General features: G+C 36.5%; 1 protein-coding gene across 2 annotated transcripts; it reads right to left on the reverse strand.

Moving 5' to 3' along the window:
* Positions 1-1,474: 1,474 nt before the first annotated feature.
* Positions 1,475-18,803, reverse strand: LOC117334884. Of its 2 annotated transcripts, none has more exons than XM_033894724.1 (4): positions 18,551-18,803; positions 10,204-10,285; positions 3,069-3,372; positions 1,475-2,037 (listed from the first exon to the last, which is right to left on the reverse strand). In XM_033894724.1, exons 2-4 carry the CDS (start codon positions 10,265-10,267, stop codon positions 1,800-1,802), a joined length of 606 nt encoding a protein of 201 aa, XP_033750615.1. In that variant the 5' UTR covers positions 10,268-10,285; positions 18,551-18,803; the 3' UTR covers positions 1,475-1,799. The 2 variants fall into 2 exon arrangements, with proteins under 2 accessions (XP_033750615.1, XP_033750614.1); XM_033894723.1 differs by lacking the exon at positions 18,551-18,803 and adding an exon at positions 13,651-13,886.
* Positions 18,804-20,080: the final 1,277 nt, after the last annotated feature.

The raw sequence follows: 20,080 nt of genomic DNA on the forward strand, positions 1-20,080 counted from the left end.
ATGAAAATAAATCATTGTGCATCCCCCCAAGGAGCTGACTGTGCTCGGATTAATCTTCCCATTTATATAACTAACCACTAGTCGACTGCTATATTTTGATGACAAAAACGAGAAAAATCTTAGTGAGTAAATTCGACCTCGCTGCCGTCTGCAGGGAATATACATGTACTCCCATAAGAATCAATTATGGAGCCTCAGAACTGAGTCTTTAAAATTTGCTTTAACATCTTTAGAAGAATCCCCTGACGTTAAAAGTTTCGACTTAACAATAATGTAATCGAATACCAATTGTAAGGCTTGTGTTCTTTCATAGTGATTACACGTTTTATAGATTTTTCTTACACCATTTACTCAACAAGATTTAACAATCCATTCTTGTTTATTGATAATAGCTTATTTTTGTGGTTTCGGCTAAAGCTATCAGCTTATCGAAATTAAAAGCAAGATTAGTTTTCTGAAACCGGAACTCAAGATTTTCAGGTTTTGCCATTTTAATTACAATCGATAAAAACTCATTGTAATCCAGGTTCGTTACTTCAAAACAAGCGCACTTCCGAGATATTTGATGGAAGACCGACTAGGTTAAAGTCCGAGGATCTTCCGAAGATGTATGGACATATTAAAACGCAAGATCTACCGGATGATACCGTCGTCTTGGCAATAAATTGTAATAAGCTTAGAGGGAATTACCATGGGCTCTAACAAGGGCACACGTGACTCATCTCGAACATAGATTGAATTTTGCCGATCCTGGCCATGACGTCATTTCTCTTGAATCAGTTACGATAATAATGTCGTGGGCCGTGAAGCTATGGCTCCGTTTAAAAGTACAATACAGGTATAACACATACGTTTATAAAACAGTACACAGTGTAGAACTAATGTATCATTATTAAACTGTTGACTAATGTCGATGTCAACGGCAGATATCAACATACAAACTATAGTAACATTAAAAAGGACTTATCGACTGTCAAATTAGTTCGTATTGGGAAATGGACCACATATAAATCGTTATGAACATTAAGACAGGGTTGACAGTACAATGTACATATATTTAAATCCAGGTACACTGTGATATCTTATATCACATGTGATAATCTATAGACATGATAGACCACGTGATTTTTACACATTGGGATTTCATTAAAATAACGGATAAAGCTCCGTTTTCACAACTGTGTCTGGCAAAAAACAATAGATAATTAAAACAGAATAAGTCACGCGCGAGTCTATTACTTAGGAGGTTAAACTACTACAATGTAAAACTATAGCAGATAACCTGAAGTGTTTATACCAAAGAGGTCGAAGAGGAAATGTCAAAATCTCGATGAAAAAGTACAATCATTCCAAAATTCAATTTTCATTATTTGGAAATCAAGAAACGTCAACATGCAGCTGTATAGTACTTACATCAGGACCTGTACATGTATACAACCCGTTCCATGGGAGGTAACTCCAATAACAATAAAATAATTTAGGATAATAATTTTATTGTAAATAACAAGAATACGATAACAAAACGCCTTGTTGTAAAGAATGCACAGATGATCTCATACATTAGGGCAACACTATTTCAAATCATAATCGTAATGTCAGAGTGAAATTATATGGAAGCATAAAAAAAACAAGGATCTGTAAATAAGTGTCGGGTCAGAGAGATTTCTTTAGTTTAGACCTCGGCGACCGATAACAGGAAAGAGAGAAATCAAATTCCGTGTGTGAATGTTTTTTCCCAGCTACGGTCATGTGTCTAATCCGAACATTAAACTATTTAGACCCCCGGTCTTTGGCTCGTGTTAACAACACCATCCGTATCGAAGTGGGCACGTGCGGTAAGCTGGAGAGTACTCGGACACGTGCATTCCCTCGGAAACCCATTCAGGGTTAATATTGAAGTCTCTATGAGCGACATACTTTTTGTTATCATAAAAACAGCTCTTTGATGAGAAGATATACGGGTCGCGGTCGTCCCACGTGGCAGGTGGCGCTTGGTAGTCGTTTGATATAGCCAGGTTTATCCTTTCGGGAACTACCCTGAAAAAGATGGAGAGTATGTCAGGTATGTCATTAGAGTATGTAAATCAGGAAGTATGAATTTAAAAGAAGAAATAATTGAAAACTCTCCAGCCCACAACAGGACGTGAACTAACGGCATATCGCACTAAAAGCGCTCACTCTACCATCAAACGTAAGGGATACCCCTGACTGAGTTACTCTACCACCAAACGTAAGGGATATCCCTGACTGAGTTACTCTACCACCAAACGAAAGGGATACCCCTGACTGAGTTACTCTACCATAAACAAAAGGGATACCCCTGACTGAGTTACTCTACCACCAAACGTAAGGGATATCCCTGACTGAGTTACTCTACCACCAAACGTAAGGGATATCCCTGACTGAGTTACTCTACCATAAACGAAAGGGATATCCCTGACTGAGTTACTCTACCACCAAACGTAAGGGATATCCCTGACTGAGTTACTCTACCATCAAACCAAAGGGATACCCCTGACTGAGTTACTCTACCACCAAACGTAAGGGATATCCCTGACTGAGTTACTCTACCACCAAACGTAAGGGATATCCCTGACTGAGTTACTCTACCATAAACGAAAGGGATACCCCTGACTGAGTTACTCTACCACCAAACGTAAGGGATACCCCTGACTGAGTTACTCTACCATAAACCAAAGGGATACCCCTGACTGAGTTACTCTACCATAAACCAAAGGGATACCCCTGACTGAGTTACTCTCTTTAGCATTCTCGGTTTTTAAGTTTTGTCGGTTAGTCCTTCAGTTTGATTCTTTTGTCTTTATAAACCACAATGATACTGTTTCCGGGCAAGTTAAGCAAAAACAGGGTCAGACAAACAGACAAAGATGTTCTCATTTTACTAACAAATATTTAAATTAGTTATCTATAAAAAGATATCCCAAATATCGCCCACAAAGTCGAATATTTGTCAATCTCTATATCTAGATCAAATGTTGTCAACATTAAAGATTATGTCGATAATCGTAAATTACACTAAATACCACTTTAGGTGTATTATCACATACTTTTTCACTTGTTTCTCCCAGAAATCCATACTTCGAGTTGCATAGTTCCGTTTTTTATCCGATTCTATGAATTGCGGGATGGGATCAAAAGTTCTGTTCAACGCGTTAAATATTGGTAGTTTAACTCGCGGTTCAAACGGTCGTCTCCGCTTCGTCGGGCTCCTCAGCGGATGTTGGAATTCTGGCTCCCTCTTTGTGTATCTCGGAGAAGGGGAAGAACTCTGTACCAACTGAGGAAGTGTGACCGATCTCTGAAAGTCTGGACGACGGTCTATCTGTTGTTGCTGTATTAAGTCACTGTTATCTGTAAGACATACAAAGTACCAGAATTAGGACAGACACATCATAAACCAAGACCAAGCACTGCGACAAATCACGTGAAACTCAAATTTTGTAGGGCCAAAAATGAAGATAAGATAGCTCTGTGCCCAGCCTGGGACAGGACATGCAACGTAATGTCATGACAGAAATCATTTTCAGGCAAAATGTAAAAAATATTTATGTTTTGGGAAATCAAACTGATTCCAACTCTGATGGAGATGAGTTTTGGTTAAACGCTGTCACAAACCTTCGATGACACAAGTCAAAGAGACAGGTCACTGTGCTTAATGGATTAGGTTTGGTTTATTGAAGTCACTAAGTGCAAATTCTACTGCCAACTCGACAGTGTAACAGAAGTAAACACCCTCTGTAAACGTTTTGTACGTAAAACCCAGAGTACTGCGAAATTAAAAATGTTTAATGATCCAAAGATGAAAACATGGGATGAGGCTGAACTGGTAGCTAGTAGTCCTAAATATGGAGAAGAAAAGCTCGTGCATTTTACGGTCTTGTAAAATAAACTGCAATGTCTCCAGGGACTGTATAACAGATGGACAGATGGGCCTCATCATTGTGATTGATGACACACTGTAAAATATCCAAAGGTGGGTGACCTAGGGGAAGCAACTCTTACTGTAGAATTGCTTGACAGGACCAAGTCTATGCTGAACTGGATACTCTGGTAGAAAGAGGCTTGCTGCAAAGGTGTTTTCTGACACGAACGGCTCGACGAGAATCAAATAAACTAACAACAATGATAACATAACTCTGTAGAGACCGATGGGAAGGGCTACCTCTTGGTCTGAAAATGTCAGCAACATTTTTCAACGCAAGCTCACGGAAGTGGTGGATGATTTGGAGGGAATATTTACGCTATCTGATGACATCATTGATGCAGGGTGCGCCGACACTGTCGAGGCAAAACGAAACAACGATTGTAAACTCGAAAAACTAAAGCGCTACATTGTACTAAATGACAACAAAGAAAAAAGAAATAAGGCCGAATGAAATAACTTTCTACGGTCATACATATAATATCTGTTCTATACAGATTACTAAGGTTTGACCAATGCCCGTACGACCGCAAGATTGTAGTAGTCAGTGATTGCAAGCCGACCGAAACAATCCTGGGGAAACCCCATTCGTCCGCACCACGTACAGACTGACACGAGTAGGACACTGAATTTCGTTTCATCAAGGGAGAAAACTCTGGGAAGAGATGATGGCGTAGAGTGTAAATGAACGGCCACAGATAATGATGTCGAATGATGACACTTCTGACGACCAATACCGGAAAATAAATGTGGCGACAACAAAATGCCACGAAGCCGAAAGTATACAAGTAAGATTGAACGGCTCCTCCCTTATAGATCTGTGTAAACCCTACTATGATGCTAGAGATACCCTCAGTGTATACGATGGTCTTGTGGTGAAATAAAAGACCAGTCTAATTACTCCATAATTCTAAAAAATATCTTATTGTTCACCTATGTTCTATATGTGATGAATAATTACCTTTCAGGCTATATATCCATTTTGCTGTTGGTACTCACTGTATTTCTACGTTTACAAATCGGCATTTAAACCCAATCCTATACACATGCAAGAATATAGAGACTCTTTAGTTCCAAAAAAAGAAAAAGAAAATCATGGAGGGGGGATGCTTCAGTATCATTTCTTCAAATTTTAGAAAATTTAACATGAACATGATGATAATAACGTGTAAGATATCATATAAGCAAAGCAAAAAGTATAATTTTTGAATAACCAGGAACTGGAGATAAAAATGTGGTGCATTTTTGGTGAGAACATACTTTTTTCACATTAAGCAAACGTGATAAATAGAACATCTTTAAACAGTATAAAATCAATTCGCCAAATTAGTAATTAGTATTTTTTGTTCATAGTTATTGAAATTGATTGCAAATATTACTATGTAATTTTTAAAAGAAATTAGAGAATAGTGTTAAATCTGTTTTTATATATTGAAATGCAAAATGAACTGAAATAAAATCATTATACTTGGTTTTATTAGTACACAGAGAATGACAACTGAACTAATAAGCAACTTGAGTGATATTTTCAGTTTTAAAATGGCCGTCATGTTCCCTGATAACCACAAACATCAAATGTTCTTAAAACTGATCAATGAATTTTCCGACAAGAACGCTACATGCTAGATTTATGTTGGTTTACACATTAAACCACCTAATCTGGAATCCAATATGGCTTCCTCGTTCTATATGATTTGCCATGTCAGTGTTCGTCTACATAATAGTTCTAATTGTCAAAGTCGACCATACCTTATACCTGAAAGATGACGGTTGGTAGAGAAATCTATGAGGTTTGTTTTAAATCCACCTACCCCTAATATATCTGATGCAGAAATCACCATAAGTTCTCATTCTAATAATATCCATACACTTGGTGGACCAACAGGACCAGGAGGTGGAATAGTAATTTACTACACACGCTCAGTACATACCATAGGAAGACACGATCTTGAACATAATGATATAGAAATGATCGGGGTGGAAGTTTGTATTAATCAGACAAAAATATTACTAGGATGTATCTTTAGGCCAGAATCTAATGTAGATTCTAACACGATTCGTTTGCAACGCGTGCTTTGATTGGTTACGGACCATGTTCTAATCTCCGATAGAACCATGATCTATCGTGTTAAGCCACGCCCCGTTCCTATTCAAAACAATATGGCGTCAAGTTCGACTCGTAGCGAAATTCAACACCCTGCATCATTTATGATTGATGACCCACGAGATCAGAATCGAAAGGGAAGAAATCGAAAAGAATAAATTAACTGAATACATTTAACCAAAATCGTTAACATCATTCTTACCGTCATTTATTGATTGAAACGTTCATTTCGTCCGTGTGTAGGCATCTAGCCAAGTAAAGTCCTAAATGAAATGAAACAAGTGCACACAACTTTCACATAACGGTTGAGCCTGTAGAAATACATCAACTCTAACTTTGTCAAAACGTCCATGTCGTTAAGCATACTGCGTAAATCCAAATACTTCGTTAAATCTTCGGTAGCAGGACTTTCACAACAATCCAAATACACCGCTTCGTCAACATACAGATCGAACTCTCGCGATTATGGGCGTGGCCAAATAACCGACTTTGAAAGCTTCTTTCTGATTGGTCAGTCCGGAATAGTATGACACGTCACTAGCGGAGGCCACAGAGTACTTTACAGCGTACTTGTAGCAATGTAAAACAATGTTTGTACGTATTTTTGACAGTAAATGTGTTAGAATGGGGATCGGTCTCGAACAAGACATCAAAGACTTTTTATACTTACTGATAAAAAGCTATCAGGTCCAGATACAATAAAATATAAGCTTATAAAGAGATAATCCCCTTCACTAATACGACCTTTCACTAATACGACCCTTCACACTCTTATGTAACAAGACCTTAGAAACAGGTATGATACCATCTGCTTGGAAAACAGCTAGCATTCCACCTATATATGTGCTATATATGAGGACATAGGTTCTGATAATGATGTTACAAATTACCGTCTGATATCCATTAACCTTGTTTCAGTAAAATTATTGAAAACAGTCATTTTTAGATACATGTTTGATTACCTGATTGTGATACAATGACAAAGCACCAGTCTGGCTTCTAACCAAAACACTAAACAGTTAATCAGATTTGTATTTTGTGGTATCATTAAGGCGTTTAATAAAGTTTGGCATGGTGGTTTACTTTATAAATTAAAATCCTATGGAATAAAGGGAAAGTTCTACAATGGTTCAAAGACAGGAAACAACGAGTATCAACTGAGGGTTTTTATTTAATATTGAAGGACGTAAAGCAGGAGTCTGACAGGGCGTATATATATTTTTGATATACATTTGTACATAATTGATAATAATTTTAACTGACAGTGCAACAAATAAAATTAAACTCCTTGCTGATGATACTTCTCTTTGTGATATAATAGATAATAATCCAAATGAAATGGCATTGAATCTTGCAATGATTTGAGTAATTGGGAGAAAAAGAACTTATTAATCCTGACATTTTCTTCGCTGATGATACATTCAGTTCTGTCTGAGTTCACAAGCACTTAGCTCTAACTTTCAATAAACAATGGGAAATGGACTCAACATATTAACAATACTTATGATTATGCCTATAGGGAGCTACCGGATTTGACATTTTATGCCGTTCAGCGTCCCTGGACACCAGATGACGGGACCCATCTCAACATGCTCGGCTGTGATTTTCATCATGGAGGTATTTTGGCAGAATTTCAGCAGGAAATTAGATTCTGAGCTTGTTTATAATGAAAATATGAGCCTGTGTAGAGTGTAAAGGGGGCCATAGACCAGGTTAATACGAAAATATAGTATTTATTTCAATGGTAGCTGTATAAAGCGTGTTTCGTAGTCCCGTGGTGTGTCTGGTTGTTCTGTAGTCAGTACCCCGGTTCGATTTTTGGTGGTTTTTCTGGTTGTACTCTTGTCCCTAGCCCGGTTCGGTGTTCGGTGATGTGATTGGTTGTTCTGTTGTCACTACCCCGGTTCGATTTTTGGTGGTTATTTTGGTAGTTCTGTTGTCCCTAGCCCGGCCCACTGTCCTGTGTGTGTGTTTTGACTCAATTATATAAATAATTGCTCTTGTCCTAGGTTTTTTTTAGATTAAGGCGAGAAATAAGGGGGTGGGGAAATAGCATGGAGTTATCTCCCCTTGATCTTCAGGCTATATCTTTTTTGTTTATATTTTTCAGTAGTACAATATCAATACTCTTGTATGACCAAAGGACATCTGTCTGGATTTAAAATTCAGCAAGATATTTATATTCTAATTAAAAATTTGTTTCAATATTCATGTCCTTTTCTAATAGGAATCTCCATCTCCGGTACCAATATAAGACTTGACCTACCAGCCCAAGACTTGCAGCCAGCCACTTCCTATTTGGACATCATACCCTATGGTCCTATCCTGTCCCAGAAAAGGTAAATTTGAAAAATGTGTACGATTCTATAGGGACCACAGAACCAAATCAAAAATAGATTGTGGGTTTTCCCCGTTTGGGCAGAAGATTTAATAGGAAGGTGAATGCATCGGGGCCTACTGATTGGATATTTAGGTGAGAGAAGTTTCCAAAGTTTTAATGTGTGGGTTGGGCAATACATGTAGATGTAAAATATATAGAAAAAAAGTTATTTTTTTGCTAGCCTGTTTTTGTCAGGGGGAGTTAAGTAAGTGTGTATTTTGTTGTAAATTTAGATGAATTTTTGGTGCTGAATTCAATACAAGATGGTGGCCCCCATATAAAAAAAAAGTTCAAATTGGTAGAATTTTTTATCATTCCATTTAGAGGTTTCCGAAATGACATACTTCAAAATTATGGCTACTGGACCAGTGTTGAAAACTCCATTTAAGCAGTACAGTGATAAACGTTAACATTACCGTCTATGGGAAATCATTTGGTTCCGTGGTCCCTATAAAAGATGGAATATTTTGAGATCGCTAAAACATAAAGTAGATTGAAAAGTCTCAGGACAATATATACATCTTTAATAAGGCCACTATGAGAATATGGGGTGTTTTATTGGATAACTGTACCAATCAAAATAAAGCTATTCTAGAATTAATTAAATTAGAGGCACTAAGAATAATTACAGGATTAAGAAGAGGGACGTCATACAATAAGCTAGGGCTGATGTATTAGATTTTGATTAATAAAAGTACAAAATATCAACGAGATACTGATGAACCTTTCCTTGAGAATGAATGAAAATGCTAGATGTCCTATGATAATTAATATATCATTTAATCCACCACTATGATCCACCACTATGTAGAACTTAAAATTTGCTAATTATGCTTCAATACGATCAACTCTAAAAGGAGAGTATCGTATTGATCACTCTTGGCTAACAAAGTTGACTCCTATGACAAGGTAGTATAGCTGAAAACCTCACCTGTACTTGTTAATCAGTGAATGTCAAACATTTCACCCCTTATCAGTGTTGTTTAAAGAGGCAGAATCTTAAAAGTGGTTATTTTTTCAACAGGTTGGTTATTCCCTAAAGTATATCATCTTATACCTAACGATACTATCACGACACAACAGCACTGTGTGGTCAATTGTGTCATGGTCAAGTTGTCGCCATTGTTCCACAGGCATTTGTACGTTTGTAATGAATTTTTGTTTGTTTTTGTTTAACGTCCTATTAACAGCCAGGGTCATTTAGGACGTGCCAGGTTTTGGAGGTGGAGGAAAGCCGGAGTACCCGGAGAAAAACCACCAGCCTACAGTCAGTACCTGGCAACTGCCCCACGTAGGTTTCGAACTCGCAGCCCAGAGGTGGAGGGCTAGTGATAAAGCGTCGGGACACCTTAACCACTCGGCCATCGCGGCCCCTTGTAATGAATAGTCATAAAAATGATTTTCTAAAAAAAAACTAGTATAGGTATCCATTAAAAACGGTATAAAGACCTATAATAAAAACGGTATAAAGACATATAATTAAATAGCTTTTTAATTGTTTTGAAAATTCAGCTTAAAACTACAAACGCCTGTGTTTGTTCCGAGAGACAAGATAGGAAATTGGCCAGAGTGGCCGTTATTGAACAGGCCGCATTTGAATCACATTTACAACACACTTGTAAGTTCCTTTCGCAAGTTACGTACAGTTAAATGAGAAGGTTGAAATAACTAACACTTTGATATAGTATCTCGCTTAATGGGTTTGCAAAAAAAGATAATTTGCCACAGAGAAAGTTAGAAACTAATGGACAAAAATACATAAAGCAAAACAGTTACCTTTTCGAACTCGAGCAAGTCCCGTCAAGTCTCTGTGTTCAGCCTTCTTTGCTATAGGTAACATTTCAAGAGGCTCCTGCAACTACAGATGATTCAAAGTAAATAATGTATCTGTATAGATACATGGTCGTGTTTATTACATCAATGAAGTTACAGTGGCGGTATCAATGAATTGTCAAATGTTTTAGTCAATCCGTCACTTATTATACAAAACATTATACAGATCACATATATAACACATGGAACAAAATTACACAATATGATAAAGGCTGAGGTTATGATGTCGGTCGATAATCCTTTTAACCGGTTAGACACCGAAAACAAGCCCTTGAAAATCAGCAAAAACTCGTATGATTTTAGGACAGATGATTCACAAATAATAAAAAAAATAATGAAAACATAATCTCAATGCAACTCAGCATGATAAAATCCATAGTGTTCCAGTCATTGTCGTATATATTGATATAAAACATCACTTTCAGGTCCAGTGTATACCAATGGGAGGCAATACTGTTTTAATTATACTCTAACAAATATCAGGTCAATTGCGCTCAGCCTGAAGTCAGGTTTGGATAAATAACAGTCATCAATTCACGTGGACGTATCACATTCATTGATTTTAAACATATTTTAACGAATGTATAAACTGTTGAAAATTTGATTAACATTAGTGGTTTTGTAGGTATAGATGTACTATGAGAGGGGGATAATCCGATCGTTAAGCACCACGAAAATATATCATTTTAAAGTAATAATGAGCAGACAAGATTCCTTTCGTGTACACTGTGACATTGTTTTAGGATGAAAGGAAGAACACTGAAGACAAAAATATACTATGTTGATAATAATTTATTTTGAAATCGCATTTCATTCTTGAAACTTTGTTAAGTGAATGAAAATATTTCTACAGTACTTATATACATATTTCTTTTTAACTTTAAATTAATAAAGATAAATAGATATAATGCATAGCGAGTGACGAATATAGAACTGCACCAAACAGCTGTTTCGTCCTTCCAGGTCTCGTCAGTGAAATAATTCTAATTGGATGCTATCCCCATATATTAAATTCTATACGATTAGGTGGTTGTTTTTCATCATTTCAAAACGACATCAAAAATACACGTGTGCCACTATTCATAATAATTGAGTGTCATGAAGAGCTATGGCAGACTTCTGGGGATAAAACTGGTGAGTAGAACTTACATTTATTGTACCACCCAGCAATCCCCCCAAAGGTTTTACAGAAGACACCTTAAAATGGAAACAGTTGTAAGATACAGTATGTGTAGAAACGTGAAAAGCTATGAATAAAATGATAGAGCTTCTTATAGGACTCGTCTGTAATGTAAGGGACATCATACAACTGTTTCGTCCTTCTAGAGCTCGTCAGTTATAATAGGGATATCACACAGCTGTTTCGTCCTTCAACGACTCGTCAGTTATGTTAGGGACATCACACAACTTTCGTCCTTCCAGGGCTCGTCAGTTATGAGAGGGCCAAAACGGGGGAAATGGAAAAGGAAATGAATTATCCAGTTAATGATGCCAACCCGCGATAAAACATTGTTTCAGCTACTAACCTTTTTTTCCATGGAAAAAATGTCATAAAATTACAGTATCTCTGAGCTATATATAAAAAGAATCAGGGAAATTGTAATATGTTTTTTGTTTAGATGTTGTTTGGTTTTGAAAATTCTTCTTAATGATAAAATGGTATGTTTTTTAAACTAGAACAAAAGTGTTATTTTTGTTAGGATAAGCATACTACATATTCCCCTGATAGAGCAGACAAAGTTTTGTCCGATGACAAACATAACAGCCCTTCCCTCAGAGCTGTATTGATTTGATTAAGGGACCCTGTGAGGTTTACAAATATGCAGATTTTTTTCAAATGTTAATCCCAATTTGTAAAATTTCTTCGTTAATGGGAAATATTTTGATGTTGTAATAATTAACATTTAAAAAAATGGTTGATGAAACGAGTCTCGAGTTTTTTCATGATACCAAGTCTCCGATGAAATGTTCATAAATTTCGTGGCGAAGTTTTCCACACACATATTTTACATGAGTTGAGACCTTAACGCAAAACCTTTATGCTGACGGCCTCGTTGTTTTTGTTTTTGTTTTTATCGTTGGCCAAGTTATATACTGTAAAACACAACAATTACTTATTATGTTAAGTATTCTGTGGAAGAATATCCCAATATTACAAATAACTATAGACGGGTACACTTTAGATGTATTAGCATTAATTGGTTAATTGGTAAACCATGATGATTATATACGAGGATGTCCACCACCTGTTCGAATATCTTAAAGTGCTTAAACTTAAACTTAAACCGCTGATCAGACCTTTGATATGACTACGTGTACTTCATTGGAATTCTATATAACACAAACAAACACGTATACACTATACACTCTGTGAGATTTAAATCATGACTTCTATTGAAGTTATAAGTGTCATCAACACACTGAGGTATATTAAACTACGGGAATACTCATCATTTAGAGCGATTCATGGCGACTTTCTATCTCCTATTGTAGGAGAGCACGATACTATCGATACATCAGAATTTAGAATTCAGACCAACTGTTAAACAGAGATAATAACTTGTCTAACAGTAACCAATCGTCCATACCAAACCTGTGTTATGATATGTGAATATAAAATATCAAGTCTATTTGACGTGTAAAAACACACACGATGATGAAAAACCTCATCCAACAACAGAGCTAAGACTCGGGTCATTTGGCGAGACATTGTATCATATAAATACACTGTACACTGTCAGCCATGACCTAATGTGTTCATAATGATCATTTATTGTAAAGTATATGCTCAATTCAAACAGCTGTCTCATTGCGTCGATAGACACAATAGCGTAACAATTTGTGTATTTGATAACAGTCACGCGGCGTCAACCGAGCCCCACTGACCCGCCATCCTGCCAATATTAGAGGGGATAGACAATCTGAGCTGTCCATTCTCCAAATATCCGGTCAAAAATGTATTTTCTGGGAACGCTTGTCCATTTAGAGTTTCATGTGAAAACTCTCTCATTAATCATAATAGACAAATACATAGACAACCTACTGGCAAATGACAAAGATCTGTATTATTTTCATGTCAAATAATGTTCCTGGGAATGCAAGATAGCATTCGATTTGGTCTCAATTTCAATAGACGAAAGAAATAATAACTATTAAGTGTGGCATTTCTCTATGCTAAAAATGAACATCATGATTCGCAAATAAAATCTCACGAAATCTGATACTCTGTAAGACAGTATAGCAGTTTGTCAACTCCGGGTCCTCTACCTTTAACAATCCTTACTGTATGTCCTTTATATAAGTAATACCATAATGTACATGAGTGTCTACATTTAAAATCGAAAAAGGATACAGCAAAAATAAAATAGAAAAAATAATGAAAATACTTACATCCATAATTACGTTGACGTAGACGTACCCCGGGAATGTTCACAATGCTTCAGGAAAGACTTTCACTTTAAATATCCTTTCTAATTTAAAGATCACCAAATTTGTGTATACTCCTGTCGAGTAAATATACCACCTACTTACGATAACTTAGAGTCAAAGCATAATATAAAACGTCATTAGAGGTCGCAAGTGGAATGAGAACATTGTATACCCATAACAAAAGACAGGTATATTAAAATCCAAATACTTAATAACACTTTATACAGAACAAATATAATGCTGGCTGGATCAGACTACACCCAGTCAGGTGTATATATAGGTATATAGGTATAATATAATTTTATAAGGTAAGCTCCTAGCAGGTACTCATTCAGGTAAAGAAAGGTGGGCATGGACTTTTCGTAATCTAGCTGAACATACCTACAATTACGTATTATCCAAGTGGATTTCACTAATGCTTTAATTATTTATGGAGTTCAGTCTGCGATGTGTTAACTGGCGATTAGTTTTGTTAATAAAAACGCGAAACTGTTCCATATATTCATACCATAACGAAGAAAATGCATTATATATACCAGTCGAGTTCAAGGTATTATGACAAGGTGCATGAGTACGATACCATCAAACGCTGATGCACGAAACTCCCTTTTCAATATACACGTAGTTTAAAAGTTAATTGTGACTCGAGGATGATTGATTGAATAATGAGATTTCTACGTGATCGGTTAATGTCATACGGCCACAGATGGTGAGGTCTCAAAGTGTTAACTAAACAGTACTACAGTATGGGCTAACACATCAACAAGGGAATACAAACTTTAAATGGTACTAAAATTGATAAAACTTTATGAAAAGGACAGATTTGCATGAAGACTCTTCTTTATTACAAGGTTTACAAAACCAGGCTTTATAAGGATTAGCTTCAACGTCGTGTAAATCTAGGTAAAATGTATGTTATGTCACGTTCTCAGAATGAGAAACATGACAGTGAATGTCCATCAGCATAGATCACTAATAATCATTTTGACTACCATAAATGTTTGACGTGCTAACGACCGTTAGTCTTCAGTCTAGGAGGAACTAGTTAAGTTTTTCAAATCCCCCTGGTCTATGCTCATCCGTTCACATTGCCCCCTTGTCCGGCTGGGCTATTTTTATATTTCCTCGTTTCTTGTTGCCCTCCCTCTTTTGTCTGTGATGGCTGATCCGTTGTATCCTGTATCTGATGTTGTTGTTTATGTTGACATGGTCTGTGATGGCTGACCCGTTGTATCGTGATGGCGATGTAATTGTTTATGTTGACATGGTATGTGATGGCTGATTCGTTGTATCCTGTATCTGATGTTGTTGTTCATGTTGACATGGTCTGTGATGACTGATCCGTTGTATCCTGTATCTGATGCTGTTGTTTATGTTGACATGGTCTGTGATGGCTGATCCGTTGTTTCTGATGTTGTTGTTTATGTTGACATGGTCTGTGATGACTGATTCGTTGTATCCTGTATCTGATGTTGTTGTTTATGTTGACATGGTCTGTGATGGCTGATTCGTTGTGTCCTGTTGGTGATGCTGTTGTTTATGTTGACATGGTCTGTGATGACTGATCCGTTGTATCCTGTATCTGATGTAGTTGTTTATGTTGACATGGTCTGTGATGACTGATCCGTTGTATCCTGTATCTGATGTGGTTGTTTATGTTGACATGGTCTGTGATGACTGATTCGTTGTGTCCTGTTGGTGATGTTGTTGTTTATGTTGACATGGTATGTGATGGCTGATTCGTTGTGTCCTGTTTCTGATGTAGTTGTTTATGTTGACATGGTCTGTGATGGCTGATCCGTTGTATCCTGTTTCTGATGTGGTTGTTTATGTTGACATGGTCTGTGATGGCTGATTCGTTGTGTCCTGTTGGTGATGTTGTTGTTTATGTTGACATGGTCTGTGATGACTGATTGGTTGTATCGTGATGGTGATGTTGTTGTTTATGTTGACATGGTCTGTGATGGTTGATCCGTTGTATCCTGTATCTGATGTTGTTGTTTATGTTGACATGGTCTGTGATGGCTGATTCGTTGTGTCCTGTTGGTGATGCTGTTGTTTATGTTGACATGGTCTGTGATGGCCATGGCAACATTTAAGCATTGAACTAAACGCTAGCGCGCTTCATTAAATTTGCCTTTGTCCAGTTGGCATTCATCAGCCCATAACTTCCAACTGAAAGCAGTTCAATGCTTAAATGTTGCCATGGTCTGTGATGACTGATTCGTTGTATCGTGATGGCGATGTAATAGTTTATGTTGACATGGTCTGTGATGACTGATTCGTTGTATCGTGATGGCGATGTAATTGTTTATGTTGACATGGTCTGTGATGACTGATTCGTTGTATCCTGTTTCTGATGTGGTTGTTGCTGTTGACATGGTCTGTAATGACTGATCCGTTGTATCCTGTTTCTGATGTAGTTGTTTATGTTGACATGGTCTGTGATGGATGATCTGTTGTATCCTGTTTCTGATGTTGTTGTTTATGTTGACATGGTCTGTGATGGCTGATCCGTTGTGTCCTGTATCTGATGTGGTTGTTTATGTTGACATGGTCTGTGATGACTGATCCGTTGTATCCTGTTTCTGATGTTGTTGCTTATGTTGACATGGTATGTGATGGCTGATTCGTTGTATCGTGATGGCGATGTAATTGTTTATGTTGACATGGTCTGTGATGACTGATTCGTTGTATCCTGTATCTGATGTGGTTGTTTATGTTGACATGGTCTGTGATGGCTGATTCGTTGTATCGTGATGGCGATGTAATTGTTTATGTTGACATGGTCTGTGATGACTGATTCGTTGTATCCTGTATCTGATGTTGTTGTTTATGTTGACATGGTCTGTGATGGCTGATTCGTTGTGTCCTGTTGGTGATGCTGTTGTTTATGTTGACATGGTCTGTGATGGCCATGGCAACATTTAAGCATTGAACTAAACGCTAGCGCGCTTCATTAAATTTGCCTTTGTCCAGTTGGCATTCATCAGCCCATAACTTCCAACTGAAAGCAGTTCAATGCTTAAATGTTGCCATGGTCGGTGATGGCTGATCCGTTGTGTCCTGTTGGTGATGTTGTTGTTTATGTTGCCATGGTCGGTGATGGCTGATTCGTTGTACCCTGTTTCTGATGTTGTTGTTTATGTTGACATGGTCTGTGATGGCTGATTCGTTGTATCCTGTTTCTGATGTGGTTGTTGCTGTTGACATGGTCTGTAATGACTGATCCGTTGTATCCTGTTTCTGATGTGGTTGTTTATGTTGACATGGTCTGTGATGGCTGATCCGTTGTGTCCTGTATCTGATGTGGTTGTTGCTGTTGACATGGTCTGTAATGACTGATCCGTTGTATCCTGTTTCTGATGTGGTTGTTTATGTTGACATGGTCTGTGATGGCTGATCCGTTGTGTCCTGTATCTGATGTGGTTGTTTATGTTGACATGGTCTGTGATGGCTGATCCGTTGTATCCTGTTGGTGATGTGGTTGTTTATGTTGACATGGTCTGTGATGGCTGATCCGTTGTATCCTGTATCTGATGTTGTTGTTTATGTTGACATGGTCTGTGATGGCTGATCCGTTGTATCGTGATGGCGATGTAATTGTTTATGTTGACATGGTCTGTGATGACTGATTCGTTGTATCCTGTATCTGATGTTGTTGTTTATGTTGACATGGTCTGTGATGACTGATTCGTTGTATCCTGTATCTGATGTTGTTGTTTATGTTGACATGGTCTGTGATGGCTGATCCGTTGTATCCTGTTTCTGATGTGATTGTTTATGTTGACATGGTCTGTGATGACTGATTCGTTGTATCGTGATGGCGATGTAATTGTTTATGTTGACATGGTCTGTGATGACTGATTCGTTGTATCGTGATGGCGATGTAATAGTTTATGTTGACATGGTCTGTGATGACTGATTCGTTGTATCGTGATGGCGATGTAATTGTTTATGTTGACATGGTCTGTGATGACTGATTCGTTGTATCGTGATGGCGATGTAGTTGTTTATTCTTTGTATTCTGTATCTTGTGTCATCCTGGTGACTTTTCTGTATATTTCCACGCTGTTAAATCCTTTGTATGTTCCTCAGGACATGATCCGAATCTTTGTGCAGTTCCACCTCTGTTGTTATGATTACAAGTGTGTGTGGTCAATCACGCCTGTTTACCCTTCATCAAAATATTCGTCCATTGGGTTTTACTTATACTCTAGTTTATGGTGTTGTGTAGTATTTTCGCCTTAGCTTTGATATATGACTTTCTATCTGAGTCTTCCCATTTCACTTTCTTTCTCTTGTTACCCTTGCTCTACATCTTTCAGAAGACTAGCACAGGAATATCTATTTCATGATATTTCATACAATTCTCATTACATTATTGCATACATTGTATATTTAAGTAAATAAAAGGGTTTCAAAAATAATAATCAAATACAAATATTAATGTATTGTTTAGAACTGTACCTATTGTTCTGTGTAAAATAACGTAATATTAGATTTATCAAGTAATGCATTACATTAATTATCATATACCCATGTTGTTTTCACGAATATTGTGTATGGGGAATTTGATTGTTTAAAACAGAATGTTACAAATTAAATCAATTAAACTCGTCACGAAAGTTACATTCAAGCTCTTCAGGGACCTATATCTCACACGACACTTATATGCATTCCGATTCAAATCATGTTTATTTACACATGTCGATATTTAGTCAAGAACAGTCACAGGAACAAACCCTGTTACAGTACTGTTACTTTGTGACGTCATAATAGATTATACAATGTACCGATACCAATACCGACCAGAAATGTGATTATACTAATGCGATTTATGATTAAAATGTCTACCTACCTTTTCAATGCTTAAATCCTTATAAATAACCAACAACGCTTTCCTCGGTGATACATAGAAGAAATCTGAACATATCCCGGGACGCAAGCCACTTTTCACTTACATTATCATGCATATCAATAAATGGTCTCAATAGGCGATGTCATCAATGTACATTATACATACTATATGACGTAGATATCGATTTCTATAACATATCTCTCTACATCGTGTCAGTTCATTCATTGAAACAAATTCAGTTAAAATTGATTTTCTGTGTCCATGTTTGAAGTGTAAAGTAGTTGTCAACATAATCTCCCTCCAGACTTGAAAGTGTTAAGTGGGAACGTCCATTAAACTTCACCAATTGTAAATGTTAATGTTTCAATAAAGGATTTACATATACACACTCTTCAATGTTTCGTTGGCTTTTAAAAGTAATGTATGTATTAAGTAGTATATAACGATCAATTTCTACATAATTGCTTCCCCTCGGGGTGGTACCATTTGTGTAGTTGGGTAGATTATAGCAATATAAATTGTTTTTGGGACATAAGAACAACAATTCTTCCTAGCAAAAGATATGGCGTAGATGTTAATTGTAGATAGATACTGTATAGATGTGAATTGTATATAGATACAATGTAGATATTAATTGTACATAGATACAGTGTAGATATTAATTGTATATAGATACAGTATATATATGAATTGTATATATAAGGGTCAAAGAAGTAATATGAACAGTATAATCCAGATAACACTGGATCCTCACATCAATGTATGGAGGATACGAATTACTTGTAATGATTATATGGGGCAAAGAAGTAATTCAAACAGTGTGAACAATGAGGCTTGTTAAATTTTCGAGGCAATCCGCCCCTTTATCAAAACACCAAAAAATACAAATACAATCACATAATAAATATAAGAAGTACTGGAAATACAATAAAATACAATAAGAATAATGTTTTAGTAACTGGAGAAACCACAATGAACCCTTCGGCAAACGTGGGCCGAAGGCGGATACTAGCGTGACTGTATCATGTTCAACACTAGAACGCTATGCGACCAACGGCAGAGATATTATGAATTGTATATAGATATAGTGTAGGTATAAATTGTATATAGATACAGTATATATATGAATTGTATATAGATATAGTATAGGTATAAACTGTATATAGATACAGTGCAGATATTAATTGTATATAGATACAATGTAGATATTAATTGTATATAGATACAATGTAGATATAAATTGTATATAGATACAGTTTAGATATGAATTGTATATAGATACAGTGTAGATATAAATTGCATATAGATACAGTGTAGATATAAATTGTATATAGATACAGTATAGATATAAATTGTATATAGATACAGTGTAGATATATGAATTGTATATAGATACAATGTAGATATGAATTGTATGTAGATACAGTAGATATTAATTTATATACATACAGTATAGATATTAATTTATATACATTGTACATACCGTATGGATATAAATTGTATATAGATACAGTATAGATATAAATTGTA

This window comes from Pecten maximus, chromosome 9, assembly GCF_902652985.1.
Source record: "Pecten maximus chromosome 9, xPecMax1.1, whole genome shotgun sequence".
NCBI classification, from domain to species: Eukaryota; Metazoa; Mollusca; class Bivalvia; order Pectinida; family Pectinidae; genus Pecten; species Pecten maximus.

Coding starts and splice junctions, on each gene's coding strand:
- LOC117334884 (XM_033894723.1), bottom strand. Junction 3,373..10,203: donor ACTTGCTCGAGTTCGAAAAG/GTAACTGTTTTG, acceptor TATGTCTTACAG/ATAACAGTGACTTAATACAG. Junction 2,038..3,068: donor TGGGAGAAACAAGTGAAAAA/GTATGTGATAAT, acceptor CATCTTTTTCAG/GGTAGTTCCCGAAAGGATAA.